The 20,505-nt window shown below is 41.0% G+C and overlaps 1 protein-coding gene across 7 annotated transcripts in view; it reads right to left on the reverse strand.

Annotated features, from left to right (window-relative positions):
* The window catches only part of ABCI15 (trigalactosyldiacylglycerol2), a 333,118-nt gene that overhangs the window by 148,765 nt on the left and 163,848 nt on the right, over nt 1-20,505 (reverse strand). For 6 of the 7 annotated variants that reach the window (XM_089438555.1, XM_089438559.1, XM_089438558.1 and 3 more), the window contains one exon: nt 10,585-10,700. The exons of the other annotated variant lie outside the window; for it this stretch is intronic. In XM_089438555.1, the coding sequence (XP_089294681.1) occupies nt 10,585-10,700 (116 nt within the window). The remainder of the gene's footprint in view (nt 1-10,584; nt 10,701-20,505) is intronic. 7 annotated transcript variants of the gene reach the window in all.

Below are 20,505 nucleotides of genomic sequence, written 5' to 3' on the forward strand. Positions count from 1 at the left end.
TTTGCTTCTCCTTTTATGTCATCATACCATCAACCCATGAATTCCACAGGTTTGGAATTCTTGATGAAACACTTGCTTCCTCTCTTGATCAGTGAACCTAATGAAGATTCCATCAGAGAATCCTGAGGATCTAGAGTATCCCCATCCAACAGATGTTTCCTTTTGACATAGTATGATGAGCCTTGTATGAGATGACCTTTTTCTTTCTTCCCCAGAAGTGCCACCTATGTTACAAATGAGGTTTCCAAGAGCTATATCTTTCCATAGTTGACTGCCATGTTTTCTATGTTGATGCCACGAGCTCTTGCTTTCAATGCTTCTCTGATGCCATGATGCATCCCATCATTTTTCTTAGCGAATTATGATAGCCATATCTTACAGCAGAAGACTTAGGAACTTGAGAAGAACTTAGGTCACAAAGACTATCTTAGTCATAGTAGAGATCTCTTACTTCCTCTTTCTTGGACTTCTTCTTTTCGGCTTCCTCCACTTCTTTGGTGATATGAGCTTCTTCTCTTCCTCTTTTGTTATTGTCCTTCTTGATCTTAGGACAATCTCTTTTGTAGTGCCCATTGTCATGACACCCATAGCATTGGATCTTAGACATATCCCTTTTCTTTCTTCGAGAACCAGATTTTCCAAATTTTCCCTCTCTTCTTGTCAGTGTCGCATAAGCTTGATTTTGCTCACCTACTCCCACATCAAATTTGGCCTTTAGTCTAGATTCTTCAATCTTGCATACTGACCACAGATCCTGGAATGGAGTTGCTTCTTTCTTCCCATAAATACTTGAATTAAAGTTACCCCACTCCTCTGGTAGTGCATTTAATACAATTGTAATCATTTCTCTATCAAACATGAGTTCTCCCAGATCTTGTAGTTGATCTCGGATTTCAGATATTCTCATAAAGTATGAGGCTATTCCATCTTCCCTTGCCATCTTCAGCTTGTAGAGTTCTTTCCTTAATGAGATGACTTCTCCAGCAATGCTTACGGAATACAACTCTACCACTTTGTCATAGATTTGTTTTGAAGTTTCGAGCTTGGATACATATGGGATGAGGGGATCCTTGACAGATTCTATGAGAATCCTTTGAGCCCTAACTTCCCCTTTCATATACTTTGCAAGAGCTTGAGTATCTTCCTTTCTTGGTTTAGTGATACATCCTTTGACATGTTCCATAACCTCATTTTCAATGAGATTCAAATCTGTCATTTTCTTCCATGCAAGATAGTTTGAAGCCCCAACCAATTTGTTGCTTTCCTTGCAAAAAGACATCTTGACAGATTCAGATGTGGGCATAAATGTACTTACTTGATAGAATGCTCCTTGTTGCTTCCTTAATGTTGATAATGATATATAGGATAGAAAACTTTTCCTTGATGAAGATAGTTTTCTTCAATAATGATCCTTGATCCCACAGAAAGGGAGATCCCTTGGATCTTTTGATGATGATGATGATGTCTTCAATGGTAGTGATCTTGCTTGAGAGAGAGATGGCCTTAGATTCTTGATGACAACGCCTTTTGATCTAGCTTCCTTTGGATGAACACTTCAACTTGATTCATATATCTTTTCAACTTGAGTAGATGTGGAGTTTTGGCCATCTTTTCTTGATGATGATCCCAACACTTATTTGTAGACTTCTTTGATCTAGGGTTTTGATGCTTTCTTTGTAGATCTTGACTTCATGATGATCTTTGCTTTGATGCCTTCCTTGAGATTTGATCCTTGAGTGTCCCTTGATAAGATGCCCTTCCTTGACTTAGTCACCTTAGCTCTGATACCATGTTGAGAAATCTAGGGCATCAAGATTAAGTGATTTCTCTTTTATTAGTAATTGCTTGTGAATGCTTTTTACTTTCTTAGATTAGGATCTTCCTTTACTTAGATTATTAGTGTTCTTTTTCATCAAACAACTACCAATGCATAAACTATAAAGAAACAAGAGACACGGAATATAGGCTATTAGCCAAGGCCAAAACATCTCCTTCTTGAGAGGAAAACCCGAACAAATTCTTCTTCTTATAGAGACCTCAATTGAAGAACACCAAGACCGAGACCCTTGACCTATTTGCCACTCCAAGACCAAGACACAAACAATCCTTTTGCTCCTTTCTTCTTCTCGACTACTCTTCAACTTCGGCTTCCTTCTGCTTCAGACCTGCACCTTATTTCAACCTTCCTTGGAAACCCTAGTTGTAGCACTCATGAGAGAGATATATGATGATCCAATCCCTTAACCTTCTTTGCTTGGACTGAATAGCTATATTCTCCAACTTGGCTTGCTGAATTGACTTCACAAGTGATCATGCAGACCTTGGTACTTCTCGGTTTCTTCTGTAACAGATGTTGCCTCCTTTCTTCTCACGTGTGACAAGAAACAACCCTAAAACACTCCCAAAACACTCCAAAAGACTTTGTTGTTCCATTTCTTTACTTTGTTGGTTATAGGACCATCTTCTATGACCTTTTTCGCACTTCTATTTCAGACCTTTGCTTCACTGAAATTCGGTGTTATGAATTGAGGCTAAGCTGCCTATTTATAGTGGTTTCCCCCTCAAATTAGCCGACTTGAAGAGGATGAGACGACGTGTCAGTTGGAGGAGTTTATTAATTCCATCTTGAAGTCGACTTGCTAGGAGATGTTTGTGCTTGTCTTGGAGGGTCTTTTGACTCTTTTAGTGACTTATAAAAATGTGTAACATGCCCAAGAAGGGTCCTTCATACATGACATAGACTCAAATTGACTTTTATGACTAGATGACAAATCCTAAAGACTCACAATGGGAGCCATCACTAAAAGTAAAATTCCTTGCTCATGAAACCCATGAGACAAGCATTACAATAATAATTTTATTTTTCTCCTTTACATCAATTACATAAAATCACAATTACACATGTCATTATGAAGACCAAACCTAGTTACACTCTTCAACAGCTAGGTGCCGAAAATTTCAGACTTGTAGTAGAGGCTGAAATTCTAAAGCTAGGGGTCGAAATTGTGTTGTTGGAAGAGATTTGACTGTGTTTGACTTGGACAAAGGAAGCACATCATCATAAAAGGTTGGACTTGGTCTTAGAAAAGTATTGGCCTTGGTCTAGAGGTCTTGGAATTCGTCAATTGAAGAATCTATAAGAAGAGAAGAGATTTACAGGTTTTCCTCTCAAGTAGAGAGGTTTTGGCTCTGGCTTGCAACCTATATCCTATGTACTTGTGTACTATTGTTCTAGTTGTTCTTGGTATTTGTTTGATGATAAACGAACATAATAATAAGAGACGAAGTTAATAAGTAAGAAAAGGTAAAAAGATATCACAAGCAGTTATCATAGAAAGAGAAATCGTCCTAACTACTGCCCTATAGATTTCTCAAGATGGTATTAGAGCAAAGGTTGGCTAAGGGCATAATGAAGATCTCTACTACACTGAAGAAGTTCCTAAATAAGTGTACGAAGGTGGCAAGTCAACTCAAGAAGAGAAGCAAAGTATGGGATCTCCTATTTTCTTCTAAGAAGAAAGTGACCAAGACATCTACAAAGGATGAAGGTATATTCTCAGCACTCATTGGCACATTTCAACATGAGAATATTTGGGTGATCGACAGTGAAGCATCAAGACATATGATTGGTCAACACAAGCAATTAAAGACATTATCAAAAGGAAAGCCCTCTTACTCCGTAGAGCTTGGTGAAAATAAAAGCGACCCTGTGAGAGGAATTGGATCAACTTCACTTGCGCTGGAAAATCGAGGAAACATTCATCTCAACAATATCTTATTTGTTCTAGGTTTGCACAAGAATTTACTTTCCATTTCATCTCTAGAAAGGAAGGGTGATAGAGTTGCTTTCATTGATGGAAAGGTTATAGTATGGGGTAAAAACTCAAGCATAGAAGAAGCAAGAATGATTGGGATATGTGAAGGAAGACTTTACAGATTGTTAACATTGAAGTTAGGCCATGTGAACTTTGGCATAGAAGATTTGGTCATCTTCACTACAAAGTCTTACCAACCCTAAATTCAATAGTGAATGGAATCCCCGAACTAAAAGAAGATCATGAAGGAGTATGCAAGGGATGTGCATTGGGTAAGAACACCAAGAGACCATTTGTAAGCAATGCTTCAAGGTCAAAAGATATCTTGGATCTTATTCATTCTGATGTTTATGGTCCTATGACTCCAAAGTCACTTGGAGGTCATCTATATTATGTCACATTCATAGATGACCATTCAAGGAAAACTTGGGTTTACTTAATGAAATCCAAGGATGAAGTATTTATCAAATTTCAAGAATTCAAAGTTGAAGTAGAGAACCTTACAAAAAAGAGAATCAAGACATTGGAGGAGAATACACATCCAAGAAAATTATAGCCTTCTATAAGGAGTCTGGGATTAAGAGGGAGCTGATAGTCCCATATAATCTCGAGCAAAATGGAGTTGCAAAACAAAAGAATCGGTCCATTGAAGAAAGTGTAAAAGCTATGCTACATGATCAAAATTTTCCAAATTTTTTGTGGGATGAAGCTACGAAGCCTATTGTATACATACAAAATCGAAGTCCCCACAAGTTACTAGATAACATGACTCCTGAAGAAGCATTGACTGGGAAGAAACCAAGCGTGGATCATCTTCAAATTTTTGGTTGTCTTGTCTATATTCATATACCAAAGGACAAGAGAAAGAAGTTGGATCCATCAAGCATGAAGGGAACATTTGCTCGCTACAGTAATTCTTTTAAGGCCTATAGGATCTACATAAAAGAAGGACCACCTAATAGAATTCAGTCAAAATGTGATATTTGACGAAAGTATTGCATTCAAGAAATCAAAGGATCTCCCTATGGACTCTGATGATGAAGAACTTTCGGTATTTGAAGAGGAAGTTATTAGGGAGAAAGAAGAATTGAATCCTAAAGATGAAGGTCCCAATGAACCTATACAACCTGTGGTAATCCCTGAGACTAGAAAGAGACCTAACTGGTTGAAATCTACTCTATTAGATGCAGAGGGTCATGGAGTAGCTAAAGGCACATTTAGAGAAAGCAAGAAGCCCAAAAGATATTCAGGGTATGCAGCATATATGACAAAGTTAATAGAAGCAGAGCCATCCACTTTTGAAGAAGTTGTCAATCATCAAGAATGGAAAGATGCCATGAATGAAGAATATCAATCAATAATGAAGAATGGGGTATGGGAGATCATACCTAGGCTTGAAGACAAGTCTATGGTAACTTCCAAGTGGCTTTACAAGATTAAACATGCGGCAGATGGAAGTATTGACAAGTATAAGGCAAGATTTGTGGCTAGGGGCTTCTCTCAACAAGAAGGCATCAATTATGAAGAGACATTTGCTCCAACAGCAAGGTATACAACTATATGCTCACTGGTCTCTTTGGCAACATCGATGGGATGGAATATACATCAAATGGATGTCAATATTGCATTCCTGAATGGCACAATTGATGAAGAAGTCTATATAGAGCAACCCTTGGGATTTGAAGTCAAAGATAAAGAGGCTTATGTTTGCAGGTTGAAGAAGGCATTATATGGTCTTAAGCAAGTACCAAGGGCATGGTATGCTAGGATGGATGCATACCTACAAAGATTGGGCTTCACAAAGAGTTTTGTTGATCTGAATCTCTACATCAAGGTTGTAAAAGGTGAGCCTGTGATTATTCTTTTGTATGTGGATGATCTTCTCTTGACAAGTGTGGAAGGTCGAATCCAAGAATGCAAGAAGCAGTTAGCAATAGAATTCGATATGAAGGATCTTGGGTTGATGCACTACTATTTGGGACTAAAAGTCTGGCAGGGTCGTGATGAGATCTATCTAGGACAAGGGAAGTATGTGATCGAGATGTTGAAGAGGTTTGACGTGATGGATTGTAAACAAATGACAACCCCATGATCACAAACTTGAAAAGACTAAGGAGTTCTGACTCAATCCTATTGGATCCGACCAGGTATAGACAATTGATTGGCTCACTGATGTACTCGACCAGACAAATGTTTTGCAGTAAATGTTCTCAGTCAGTTCCAAGTTGAGCCGAAGCATGATCATTGGATAGCAGCCAAGCACATTCTGAGATATCTGCAAGGTACAATCCACTACTGCCTGAAATATGAAAGGAGGAATGATGTCCACTTGATTGGATATACAGATTCCGACTAGGGAGGCAGTGAGCAGGATGGAAGGAGCACTACAGGAGGATGTTTTAGTTTGGGATCCTCCATGATCTCATGGATGAGAAAAAAGAAAGAATCGGTTGCTTTAAGTAGTGTTGAGGCTGAATATATTGCAACCTGTGAAGTAAGTAGAGAAGCGGTCTAGTTGAGGAAGTTGTTGTCCGACTTGTTTGAAGGACCAATGGACCCTACAGTGATACATTGTGATAACACCAGTTGTATAAGATTGTCTAAAGACCCAGTATTTCATGGAAAGACAAAGCATATAAACAACAAGTATCACTACATTCGAAAGCTAGTACAAGATGGTGTGTTGCAGCTACAGTATATCTCCACCAATGAGCAGGTAACTGACATATTGACAAAATCTCTTCTTAATAAGAAGCTTGTATATTTGAGAGACAAGCTTGGTTTGGTTGATATATCCTCCCTAGTTGAGAGGGAGAGATAGACACATCATCCTTGTCTTCACTTGGGAAGACAAAATGGAGGATTAAGTAAACATTTGGCATTTGATACTCTTTGAGGATGAGGTAGGGCATCCAAGATAAGAGTAATCGAGGACTGATATTCTTTGAGGAGTAACTATTCAAGATAAGAATAGTCCAAAAAGGATATACTCTATGAACACTCAAGTAGGGTATGTTCCTTGAGAGACAATGGTGATGGTGTCTATAAATCATTGGTATTGCCAGCATTGTTCTTTGATCTTGTGGAGAGATAGAGTTGTTATTCAAGGCCTTGCTATGTGACAATGTTGGTTGTTGAGAGATCTTTCGGTAGAAATCACACAAAGAAACTATAAGTCAACGTGTTTCGAACCAACCAGCAAAACAAATGGGCTACCAATCCGACTCTTCTTATGAGATCTCTTCAGATTGAGAATGTCCATATACCATTTATGAATACCTCCCTAGTTAAGAGGGAGTGTTGAAAAATGTGTAACTAGGTTCAGTGTTCATAAATATGAAATGTACTTTTGATTCTTGTATTTTGTAAAATGAAAGAAAAATTATTATTGTTATTTTTGGAGCATGGGTTTCATGCTCAAGGTCTTTTATTTTAGAGGTCAAGCACCCATTGAGTGCTTCTTGGGTTTGTCCTAGGTCATGAAGTCAAAACAGTGATTGTCATAAGTTGAAGACCCCATCGAACACATTGTAACTTGTAAAGAAAATTATTTTTGTAATTAAAAGTGTCAAAATACCCTTCAAGACCAAGTCGGCCTAGCAATTGAGAAGTCGGCCTATTTTGAGGAGCCACGTCCACCTTAAGAAGCCTATATAAAGGAGGGAACTCGACCTCCTTGAGATACATTCACTTCACATCTCATTCAAGCGAAGGAGGAGCAGAAAAAGGCTAGTGAAGAAGGAAGAGGATGAAGGAAGAAGTTTTTGGGCTAATTCTATCTCACACGTGCGAAGAAGGCTAGGGTTTGCTGCTTCAAGGTCAAAATTCTCTATTTGTTGAAAGAGGATCAAAGTTGTTGGAAGAAGGGCCTACTAGGTCACCTTCTAGCCCTAGACAAGGAAGCAAAGCAAGAAAAGTTGTTGGGAGGCCTTGGAAGGCTAAATTGCGCTCACACATGTGGATGCAGTAGCAATTGCTGGGTGCCGAAAATTTCAGACCTGCAGTAAAGGCCAAAATTATAAAGTTGGGGGTTGAAGTTGTGTTGCTGGAAGAGATTTGATTAGGTTTGACTTGCACAACGGAAGCACATCATCAGGAAAGGTCGGACTTGGTCTTAGAAGGGTATTGGTCTTGGTCTAGAGGTCTTGGAATTCGTCAATTGAAGAATCTATAAGAAGAGAAGAGATTTACAGGTTTCGCTCTCAAGTGGAGAGGTTTTGGCCTTGGCTTGCAACCTATATTTTATGTACTTGTGTACTATTGTTCTTCTTGTTCTTGGTATTTGTTTGATGATAAAGGAACATAATAATAAGAGAAGAAGTCAATAAGTAAGAAAAAGTAAAAAGATATCACAAGCAGTTATCATAGAAAGAGAAATCATCCTAACTACTGCCCTATAGATTTCTCAACATTGGAAAGGCTTAAAAGCAAAATTGATATTGAAAAGTTGATAAGAGTCTTTGACGAATTAGCAGTTGTGAGGAAGCTCGGCTCCTTGAAGATGGCAGATGAACCATGTGATCCAAGAAGCTCGAAGTTTGATATGACATGATGCTATTAGGAGCCGAGAAACCGTATCGTGAAAATAGAATGTGAAAGAATCTCGTCGAAGCTCAGGAATGATGTAACCTGAAAAAAGGAGCTTTATAGCTACAACTATATCTCCAATGAAGAACAAGTAGTTGATGCATTCACGAAGTATGAGACCAGCTAAGGATTGTGATGATGTCTCCCTGATTGAGAGGGAGTAAGAAGTCTCCTCCATGATTGAAGAGTATGGACCTCCTCCCTGTTTGAGAGGGAGTGATGGTGGACACCAAATTCTCCATATGTGTCATTGACTAGGCCAAAACTAACTGGCATACATCTAGTGTATGACACTGAGAGGGCGAATGGAGGATTGATAAGCATATGGGACAGGTACTCCTTGAAAATTGGGAATCCAAGATAGGAAGTAGTCCCATGGACTGACACTCTTTAAGGATTGGACAGGGTATTCAAGACAAGAGTGGCCAAAAAGGATTGACATTCTTTGACGATTGGGAATCCAGGATAAGGATAGTCCTAAAAGGACATACCTTGTGAACATTTGGATGGGGTATGTGCCTTGAGAGGCTATGGTGGTTTCCATATGTATGCCTCCCGACATTGTGCTCTAATCTTGTGGAGAATTAAAGCTTGTCATGTCAAGGCCTTGCTATGTTGCTAATTGACAATGTTGGTTATGATATTGATGTTTAAAGATGGTTTATCAATCCAACTCTTCTTATGAGAATATTTCAATTTGAGAAGTATCCTTGTACCAGTTATGGAATTATGAATACCTCCCTCATTAAGAGGGAGTGTTAGAAAACGTAACTAGGTTCAGACTTCATAATTATATTTGTACTTATGTCGTTGTATATTTTATGTAAATCAAAGAAAAAGAAAAAAGAAAAAAAAATTTTTCAGGCATGGGTTTCATGCTCAAGTCAAATTATTATTTTATTAAAGCATGTTCTTCATGCTCATTATTATTTGTATTGGTCAAAGACAGGCTTATTTATAGCCTGGAAAAAAAAAATTAATATGTAATTTGGGTCAAAAACCCCTCTAGATGCCAAGTCGGCCCTGCCCCAAAGGACATGCCTATTCGAACCCCTCTAGACAGTATAAATAGAGGGCGAGTTGAGCTCATTTTGACACACAATTCGCTGGATTGGTTCAGAAATTTCACAGAAGTAGGAAGGTTGAAGGCTGAAATTGAAGAAGGGTTTGTGGAAGTTCTGCCATACCATATATCTCGTTGAAGATCTATTGCTGGTCTCTTGCTATTGAATCTTGATGGATTTGCTGTGTATAAGGAGGGTTTGACTTGGCATCTAGAAGGTTGGAGTCTTGGGTCTTGCATATCTCACTTTGATCTGTTCTATAAGAAGAGAATTTTTCTGGGATTTTCCCCTTGGAGGGGCTTTGCCCTGGCTTGGACCCTATATCTTGTGTCCAATGTTCTCTTGTGATCTTCATATTTATATTTTGATAATTGTTTGATGAAAGAAACATAATAAAAATTAATAAAAAGCCAACAAAATTCACAAGCAGTTATCAAAGAAAGAGAAATCTAATCTAATTCGCAACCCTCCCTATTTCTCAACAGTATCATCCTACAAAATTTCAAATGAGGGGAAGTCTCTGTGGATTTTCCCAGGGATACGTTAACTGGAATAAAAAATGAAATTGTAAATTCTGAAGAACCATGGCTGTGTGGGAAAAATTAAAGCATTAGTCTAACAGGAGTGAAAGAATTGGATGCAAAAAATTAAACAATGCCAAAAAGCATAGCATGAACTAAGAACACCAAAATGTGTGATAGCAGACAGAATGTAAAGAATGCATGAATGTGGCAAATTATCTGTGGCCCTTCACGTAGAGGAATGAGATGTTAGCGAGAGAAACAAATCTCCGAATGTACTCCAAAACCATAGAGCTTAAACCAATGGCATAATAACATGGGGCAGACTTTCAACTAGCAGACCTCAGCAAGAAATGTCAAAATTTTAAACATCCCTTAAATTTCAAGTTTTTACTAATAAGATGACATCTTTAACTAGGAAAGATATCAATGAGTCACAATATTAAAAGATTTTGGCATTATATGTTTCAAATGTATGTCCACCTTTAATATGTTTGATATTATCCTGAATGGAACGGTGAATTAAAATTTCTTTTAAAAAACTGGTATTTGTAAAATATTCAAAAGCTGAAACAAAAATTGTGTATATTATGTTACCTCAAGTCTCCACTTGTATCTGCAAGGACCCTTGTCAAGCGCTCAATCTCCTTCAGCAACCCACCCTCATGAACCTCCCTCAACAATGGTTGAATATCCCCAGCCATTGCTTCGATCTTTGTTTTGCATGACCCCAGGACGTGTTTCCTCATCAGTATTTCATAACAGTTAAAAAGGACATTCTTAAACAAGATAGACATGCATACATTCAGTTTCTGCACGAAACTAGATAGTTTGCTCTCTAAAATGGTATGAATAAAGTAAAATTCCTCGTGAAATTTAATTTGTGGAATTACACATGACTAGTTAGTTTATCCTAGAGAAACATAAATAGTGGAAACTCCTAGAGAAATGTAAATAGCAGAATTATCATGTGTAACATACAATGAGATGACAAATTGAAGAGCTCTTCCAAGCTTTCCTCAAGCTTCAAAGGGCTTGGGATAATTGTTGAATAATATACATAACTTGTTGAAGGCAAGAGTGTCATCATTCATGTACCCCATGCTAAATGAATATGTTCAGTAGGAAGACAAAAAGGCTGTGGAGTACCATCCCCAGAGCTCTTCGTTCTTCTCAGGACTCTGATGATGGAAATGTAAGAATGTTAATAACTATCTTAGATAATTTTCCATAGTGGGGTGATGAGTAAGCATATAGGGTTTTAATTTAAGCATTTTGCTGGAAGCAGCAGAACAGGACATGTCCACACAAAAGGTATTCCAATGCTAAGCTGATGGTACTGATGATAGATCTATTCATATCTGCATGTAGCAACGGTTTCTTCAACCGTGGCAGCCAAGTCACCTTACTTTAATTAAGATGTGAGTAAGCATTTCCAAAGAAGATGTTCAGTAATGTTGTGCTACAGTATGCACTGCATTTTATCATTTCTGGCAGAACCTGTCTGCAGGTGCCAAGGAAACACATGACTGGCATGGTACTGATTGACCTAAAGCCAACTCTTAATGGCAGCTCAAAATAAATTGTTTTTTTGAAGTGTCATCACTATTTTATGTGTTTTTTATGTATATATACTCAATGGCTAGATCTGTGTTATCCATACAACCACTGTTGGGATTGAAACTGGAAATGAGACCCTGAAATGCTCCTTTTAGTAGGATTATCTGTATTTCCCTGAAGTTAGATCATGGCTTTATGTCAGTGATGATATCATATAAAAATTGGAATCCATATTGTTGTATACTGCTAACTTTTTATAATAGTGTTATCAATTTTCCAAAAAAATAATATTGAGAAATCAGGACAAATATGGGATGCAAAAACATGACGGGAAGAATAGTTGGCTAATTACAGGGGAGGGGCATGCATGCTTTAGAATGTAGTTTTGGCCAATGTTATCAGAACCAGACTGGAACTGGTGGAACTGGCCAGTCCAACTGTTTTGACGCCTAAACCAGTCCGACAGGTGCCATGGAACCAGAAGATGCTGGTTTAATACCAAACTGACCTTTTTTCATGGAACCAATCGGTTCCATACAATGCAACCAAGGAAACTACAAACACAAATTTAATTTAATAAAAATAAAAAAACAATAATTTATGAGTGGGGTGTTGGAAAAGTAACTAAAGCAAAAAGAAGAAAAAGATTTATATTATTATTATTATTTCTTTAGTTAAGCATGTTCTTCATGCTTTTAGGTTTTGATTGAGTCAAAGTCCATTTGGACTCTTTGTAAGAAGAAGGAAAAGAATTCTAGTTTAATCAAAAAGAGTCAAATTTACCTCCATAAGACCATGTCGGCCCTCCAGATGGTCAGGTTGGCCTGCTGAACAGACGTGACCCGTCATAGTGACAAACAACTATTTATTGGTGTGAATCCTCCACCAAAATCAGACGAATTTCATGGTCATTCTGAAGTAAGATATGTGAGTTTCTAAGCCAGGATTTGCGAGTTTCTTTGTAGCAAAACATGAGAGCTTTCTGTGTCATATAATCTAAGAAAAGATGCTAATTCCTGAGGCTGAAAGAATGCGAAGCTCCTGAGATTTGAAGTCTGCAAAAGATATGCAAATAACAGAGGCTATTCCTGAGCAGCTTGATGAGATAAAGAAGAACTACTTCCATGATGAAATGTGAGTTAAAGGATAGTAATGTGTCACAAAAGAACTGTAATAACTATATTATGCGAGCTAGAGAAGGATTGTTAGGTCTATGAATTACAAGCTACAGGGAAGACGAATTTCTCTGTGAGACAAAGGCATCTAAAGGGCGGATTCATGACAGTGATTGGACAGCTGACTTGGGGATCTTAAGCAGGTATTTGTCTTGGTCTTGGTCTTGGTCTTGAAAATCTCATTTGATCTGATTCTACAAGACGATAATTGTTTGGGTTTCCCCAATTGTGGGGTTTTGCCCTAGCGTGGAGCCTATATCTTGTGTTTATTATCTCTTGTGATCTTCATGCTTATATTTTGGCAATTGTTTGATGAAGAAAAAGAACAAAGAATTTAAAAAGAAGCCAACAAAATTCACAAGTAATTAATTATCAAGTAAGAAAAATCAACCTTCATCTACAATTTCCTTGATTTTCCAGCATGGTTTCAGAGCTAAGGTTACTGGAAGACGGTTTGATTATGTTGGCATTTTGCTTGAAGACATTCTTGCAGCGGGTTCATCATTGTTGAAGCAGTCATCACTCCCTTTGATAAAGATCATTATCATATGTCTGCAACACCCCGCTAAAAGAAGGTATGAAAAGAAGGTCAGAAGCAATGTGAAGACATTATGATAATCCTAGACAGAAGATCTGATCCTATGGAAGCCATCTGAACTTATACTTCTAAGCAGAGACAGTTTTAGTAGCATCTTCTATTCTGAATAAAAGCTACATATCTCTCTAAAATGTGGAACTGAGAGCGAAGATCCTAACATACTGTGACAAGCATCCGACTATTACTATGGCATAAAAATAATGAAGAATCCGAACTCTGAGGCACTGTAATTATGAGACCTGAAGTGTGTGGATAGAATTGAATGAAGTATGAACAGCCTAGTACCATACTCAAAGGCTATAACAGAAATAGGTAAAGATTAAGAAGAGGAAGGTGAGTTATACATCCAAGTGTGTATGTCGCTCAAGAAGTTCGTGTTACCTCAGGCAGCCGCAGTCTCAAGGAGGAAAGTCATGGAAGTTTGAAGGCCTCTCTCAAATTTGTGAGAGGGCCAAGTTAGCCCAGATTGAAGGCAGATCTCTATGGCTTGCATCCCTTGGAACACCAGTTGAGCTCAAGGAGGTCACGGATCTATGGATTGGCATGCCCTCATTAGGGCACAGTTCAGTTGTGCATAACCTCAATATATGGTCCCAGAAGTTCTGCATTTAAACTTGCTAGATCTCAGTGCATGAAGGTATGACGTGTCTCTAAAGGAGGATTCTGCTGTCCGTCTAAGGGCCAGATCTCTACAGTTGTGAAAGGAAGGCTGAGGCCCTAATCTGCTGGTTAAGAAGTCGCACAAGGGCTTGTGCGAGTGAGGATTAGAGGACAGTTTTGCCTCAAGCTACAGTGCAGAAGTAGAGAGGTCTTTAAATCTGGTATATGCAGACCTGTGGTGAGACCGCAGAGCTAACCTCTAGTGGCTGATCAGAGTAGCAAAGTAATTGGGCAGAGAAGAGGGTTATGACAAGAAAACAAGTAGAAGGTTGTCATGTGAAAGAGAGTGCTGAAGCAGATGAGGAAGGAAGAGCTGTCCTAAAGGTATTAGGACTATGGATCTGAAGCCCTAGTTAGGGCAGTTATCTATGCACAGAATCAACCTTCGAGTCTGTCCTGAGAGCAAGTATTGCACCCTGTTCCTGTGCAAGGAAGAGAATGCCAAGTCCCTAAAAAGCAGAAGTCATGTAACTCTGAGATAGGCTCACATTTCTCAGGAATCTTGCATAGGTAATAGGTATACAGGTGGACAAGGACAGAATGGGAGGCTGGTTGTGCATGAGAAAAAGTACTGAAATTGTGGTGGACTGTTCATAGATTATGAGCAGCAGTGATTTGGAACCTAGATCTGTGCAATGCGAGGGACTTCTGTTGTGTTTTGCAGGTACAAGGAAGCCCTAGACAGGGGTGAATGGTGCAGGCTCCGATCTGAGTTTGTTTAGAGGGCAGACTTGAAGAAGCTCATTGTACAGTGAGTTCAAGAGTTGGTTCACTATTGTGTGGGCAGATATTTGAAAACCCTGAGGACAGTGAAGCAGTGGACATTCACTATCAAGTGGGTTGTGCTAGTAATCTTGGAGAATTATTTGAGTCTATGGATCTGCGTTGACTGATAGAGACTAGTTGGAAAGGTCAGACAAGTTCTGTTCAAGGTTGACTGAACAATAGATTGGCTAACCTTGTACTGTGATAATCGGTCAGATGAATGTAATGTTCCAAACTTAAATAAATAGTGATATGCAAAGCAAAAACGATTTACAGCAAAAAAAAAATTAAGCCATCCACAAATGCTCTTAAAAACTCTAGAATTAAGAACCAGATCAGCCATTTTATTAATCAATGGAGCAAGTACAATAGCATAGAGGAATGCACCTAGGCTCGCCTCAATGGCAAACGTGACAGAACTCAAGTGATTATACAATGATCTCAAATGCTGGAAATGGCTGCTCCTCTAATGCTCTGCGCTGCCCAGAAAACTTCACTGCTGTCTGGAAAGGGACTGCAAGAAACTCCTCCTCCGGTGCTCAGAAAATTATAAAACTTCAGCCACAAACTACTTGGCCAAAACCCACAAAAACCCAGAAATGGTTTGTGCCGATTTGGACTTCCCAAAATCGACCCCCAAAGGCACTATTCAACCCTAGCAATTCTACATTGTCTGCTGCAAAGATACGACTTAAAACCCCACCTCTGGTGCTCAGAAAATTATGAAACTTTATATTTGGGATCCTTGTCGAAAACCCAGAAAGGATTTTCGCTGGTTTAGACTTCTGAAATTCAACCCCCTTAGAGCCCAACCTCAACTGCAACTGAAAAACTCGGCCTGCTGGAAACTACCTGTAAATCCTCCTGAAAATGCCCCCAAAGTGTTGGGCTAACCCTTACTATCCAATTCCTGACTTCCCAAGTGAGCTCTTAGCCTAAGACACCTGCTCCTAAGCTCCACGAAAAACTGTTAAGTGACCTCTGCATTGTCCCCTAGCCCAGCAATTCGAATTGCTGGAACGTTGGCACTGCTAGCTATAAAACTCAACAAGAATGCTGGTCTATTGTTGCTATCTCATCTCTCTAACTCTCTGGCAAACAATCTAATCTCTGTTGGCCTTTATCTCCCTCTGCGTATTCTCTCGCTGCCCAGAAATATGCACTCCCTACTCTGCGTTGGTTGGTGGTGCTATGTCACTGCCCTGGAACTCCTGAAATCCTTGTAGAACTGCCTCTCTAGGGCGGGCACGAATGGTCCCCCGAAGTAGAGGTTGAATCTCCCACTTGAGAGATTTGTGGCTAAACAGTCGATTGACTCAGCTAAACAGCAGAGTGAACAATCAAGTGATTTTGTTTGCAAGATGTATGAATGAATCCCAAAATGACAGTTGCTCCCTTCTTATAACTCCTTGGGCCTCCCTTGCCTCATGTGGGCCCCTCCATCCACCTATATGACTTTCTCTCCAAGCTATTCGAATGGGCCAATTCGAATTCCCATGTGGGTGGCCCGCACATTCCACTAGCAACTAAATTAAGTCGAATTGCCTCCTAAGTCCCTAAATCCAAAATGATGGCTTCTCTTCCTTAGCCAAAATTGTGTAGCAACACCCTGTTACAAATGTGTTTGAGAAGGGACATGACAGTCCTCCCCTCCCAAATGTTGCTTGCCCTCAAGCAACCTCAAATGCTGGGTGCTCCAATATGTGCTCACCCTCCCAGGTAGCATCATCATCCGACAAGTTCTTCCAATGCTCCAAAAATCGCTTTTCCTCAAGCAATGCTTGAACGAGCATCCTCTCTAACTGTTGCTCCCCACTACCACTGCAACATGTGCCAGGGTCCCAAATGTGCCACTGAATCGTCCCTGACCTCAACATTGTCCTGATATGAAAGAATCCTTCAATACCAGGATCCCAGGCCATCCTGTCCAACATGAAGCTCCCCTCGCTCCACTCACTATCCTGCACGGTGCAAGTCCCAGAAGTCCCTTGCTCCATCAGTGACTCACTAAAGAACAATGGAAGATCTGTATGATCTCCCCTCTGCAGTAGTCGACGCATCCCTAAAGGTTATTGCGCTGTGAAGAGTTTTGACGCCCCAGTGCCCTGCTAGTCCCAGAGTGGTGCCACCATGCTGACGCTGCGCTACTCTGACTATGTCATACTCCCCATCGTGCATAGACAGTATCCTCCTCTCCTGGAACTCGATCGTGGAATACTGAAAGAGGAGAGACACATCCTTCCTGGGCATCTCCATGGCACCAAGGCCTACCCATCAAAATCTAGCTCCGAACCTGTGCAGCGATAGAGAATGTCTACCTCCCCATATGATGAAACCCTTTGTGAACCCCGATGTGTCATCCCAAGAGCAAACTATATCTCTCTTCCACGACTCCGCTCATCACGAGTGATCTACCGATCAATTGAATCCCTGCATCCCATAGGCAATCCTGCTGCGGTATAGCCCTGACAACTGATGGAATCCCTTTGGCCCTCATTTGTAGTCCCTGCATGCCACCCATATATAGGATCCATACATCATGAACTAATATGAGGCATGTTAAATTGTCTGGTGCCTGCCACAGTGTAGTACTGATGACCACTAGAAACCACGTGTGCCAAATAGCTACCCCTTGAATGCAACCAATAGATGGGTATCTGATACACGCAATAGACTCAGTGTATGTGGATCCATCCTGCTCCTACCAACCATTTTCACTGGTTCAGCTACCCGCCCCCTAGAGAATTGTCGATACAATGTCAGGAACCTAGATACATACTGGACAACTATCTCAGTCGAACACGGTATCCTCTGCTCATCCATGGTCCAGACATGAGCTGTGGAAAGAGTGAAACATGTCTCCCCTGTGACCAACTCTCCCAACATAGGATCAGGGATGAATGATATGCTATCCCTGTCGGTGATCACCTCATCCCTCGACCTATGGTTGTCAACTCACGCACCAGCTCAATGCCCCCGCTGAGAAGTCTCCCCTCTATCGCACCAAGTATCATCCAAATATCTTGGGTGAGCTCCGCGTACGCTGTTGCTCGTGCCCAAAGTGTGAAAGGACAACAACCAGATCATTCATTACTGTAAGTGACGTAGAAGAGGGTCAAGAGTGTGATTCCCCGCAGATACCATCAAGTATCACTCATCTGTATCCCCATCGATCTTGGGTGAACTACAGCCAAAGGTATGCCCGGCATCTCCATCCATGGGTGTCCCTGGAGGCAACACTCCAAGACCTCATTGTGCAGCACCATACGCCTCTGCATACCACCAATCATCCCAGTACTCCTGGACATGCACACTGTACACTGCAACCTACCCCTGTACATTGTTGGATGCCCTCAGCTGTAGTTATCCGATCATGTACCATCCTGCTTCCTAACTGTGTCACTGCACCTGTCACTACCCGCATGTACTCACTGCGATGTGAGGCACTCCCACTCAGCGACACAATTAAACACACTACAGCACACCACCATGCATCTCCATGCCCACCTATAGACAACTGTTCAACGATAGATGCTCCCCCACATTCCTGGATATGATGGCCTAGAGCTATGTCTCTACGTGTCAGGCCACGCCCGATCGGTATCATCACCTCCACCATCGCATCATTATCCCTATTGATGAATGGATCTTCTCTCCAAATCCCCCCTAAGGGATCCAAGAAGTGACTCTCCTTATGTGTCAGCAGTGATGCCACCATTGCTCCGCTCCTCTACGTCCTTTATGCCCCACACAAAAGTGAAGAGCCCCCAGCTCCATGCAAGGCACCGTCTGGTGGCCTGCCAATGCCACCTCCTCCGACAAACTCCTGCCAGAGTATGTTGATCACCCAGTGATCTCGTGTACAAATGCCATACCAAGAAAACCAAAAGAGTTTGTCCATAAACTAGTCAGCCACTGGTGCTGACCAAGACTCCCCTAGCGAATGTGCATGCTCAACTGCTAGGTCAATTGCACCATCCCGGTTGTAGTCAACTAGCATACATGGGAAATGATAGGTAGTCCCTCCCAGATCCCAATGCCAGTCGGGGCTTCCAGCATCCCCAGTGCCTGGAAACTCCTGCTGAGCTCCACCTAGGTCCACTACCATCTCCATAGTCCACTCCACCAGGTACCAACTCAGAATCTCTTGCCAGCCAACCCTAAGAGAAGGATCGAATACACGAACTCCCACACATAGAACAACCCCAGCATGTGGGTGTTGCACCCTGTGCAACTCAGGTCGTCTTATCTCGCTATCCTGGTCAATACATACAATTTGACTAAGTAGCTTTGTCTCCCTCTGTCCAATGGGCCAAGGTAACCTAACAGTGTTGCCAGCACCGTCTATGTATGCCCGAAGAGGGCTGCTCTCACGCTCCAACGTGCACTCTAGTTACACCAGTAGCGAATCCAACTGCTCCCCAACATGAGTCAATTTGGCCCCAATGTGAGTCAATTTGGCCGTGGATTCGGCACAAACCGCTCTCATGCCCTCCAGTGCCTCGTACTGCGATAGAATCGTCTCTCGCACTAATGTATCCTTCCTTTTTAATGCTAGAAGGTCGGCCTGAAACTGATGGAACTGTCGTGGGCATCTATCACCAATAAACTCGGTCACAACTCCAGATACCTCAACAATTGTTGACATCTCGTCCAGGGATGGCACCCCCTCAACAAATGGCTCTATGCAAGTAGGCTCTATCCTCTCCACCACGGTGTCAATTGGGGCTATCAAACAGGTCTCTAATAAAGGTGACTCCTGCGCCACACCAGGTATATCGACGCGCTCCTCACCATTCTATGGGCTCTCAGCATCATGCTCAACTCCTCCTTAGGCTCCTCATATCTAAAGCCAGGTCTCCACCAGCAAAAGTGCCCCCGATCTCACCCTTTAACCATCTTTGTCCTATCTGCTCCTTTTTAGGAGATCTGGTGCCCTGATCTGGTCAACTTTCCCCACGCGATGTAGATGGATACCATTGTAATGTTCCAAACTTAAATAAATAGTAATATGCAAAGCAAAAATGATTTACAGCACAAAAATTTTAAACCATCAGCAAATGCTCATAAAAACTCTAGAATTAAGAACCAGCTGAGCCATTTTATTAATCAATGGAGCAAGTACAATAGTATGGAGGAATTCACCTAGGCTTGCCTCAATGGCAAGCGTGATAGAACCCAGGTGATAATACAATGATCTCAAATGCTGCAAATGATTGCTCCTCTAATGCTATGCGCTGCCTAGAAAACTTCATTACAGCCTGGAAAGGGACTGCAAGAAACTCCTCCTCCGGTGCTCAGAAAATTATCAGCCACAAACTCCTTGGCCAAAACCCACAAAAACCTAGAAATGGTTTGCCCCAATTTGGATTTCCCAAAATCGACCCCCAAAGGCACCATTCAATCCCCAGCAATTCTACACTCTCTGCTGCAAATATACGACTTAAAACCCCACCTCAGGTGTTGGGTGCTCTGGAAAATTATGAAACTTTATATTTGGGATCCTTGTCAAAAAAACCAGAAAACCCAGAAAGGATTTTCGCGGGTTTAGACTTCTGAAATTCGACCCCCTTGGAGCCCAACCTCAACTGCAACTACAAAACTCGACCTGCTAGAAACTGCCTGTACAGTGTAAATCCTCCCGGAAATGACCCCAAAGTGTTGGGTTGACCCTTGCTATCCAATCCCTGACTTCTCGGGTGAGCTCTTGGCCTAAGACAACTTCTCCTAAGCTCCGCGGAAAACTGTTGAGTGGCTTCT

Source organism: Pinus tabuliformis, chromosome 9 (genome assembly GCF_031772625.1).
Source record: "Pinus tabuliformis cultivar Carrire ecotype Pingquan chromosome 9, CPIR1, whole genome shotgun sequence".
Classification (NCBI taxonomy): domain Eukaryota; kingdom Viridiplantae; phylum Streptophyta; class Pinopsida; order Pinales; family Pinaceae; genus Pinus; species Pinus tabuliformis.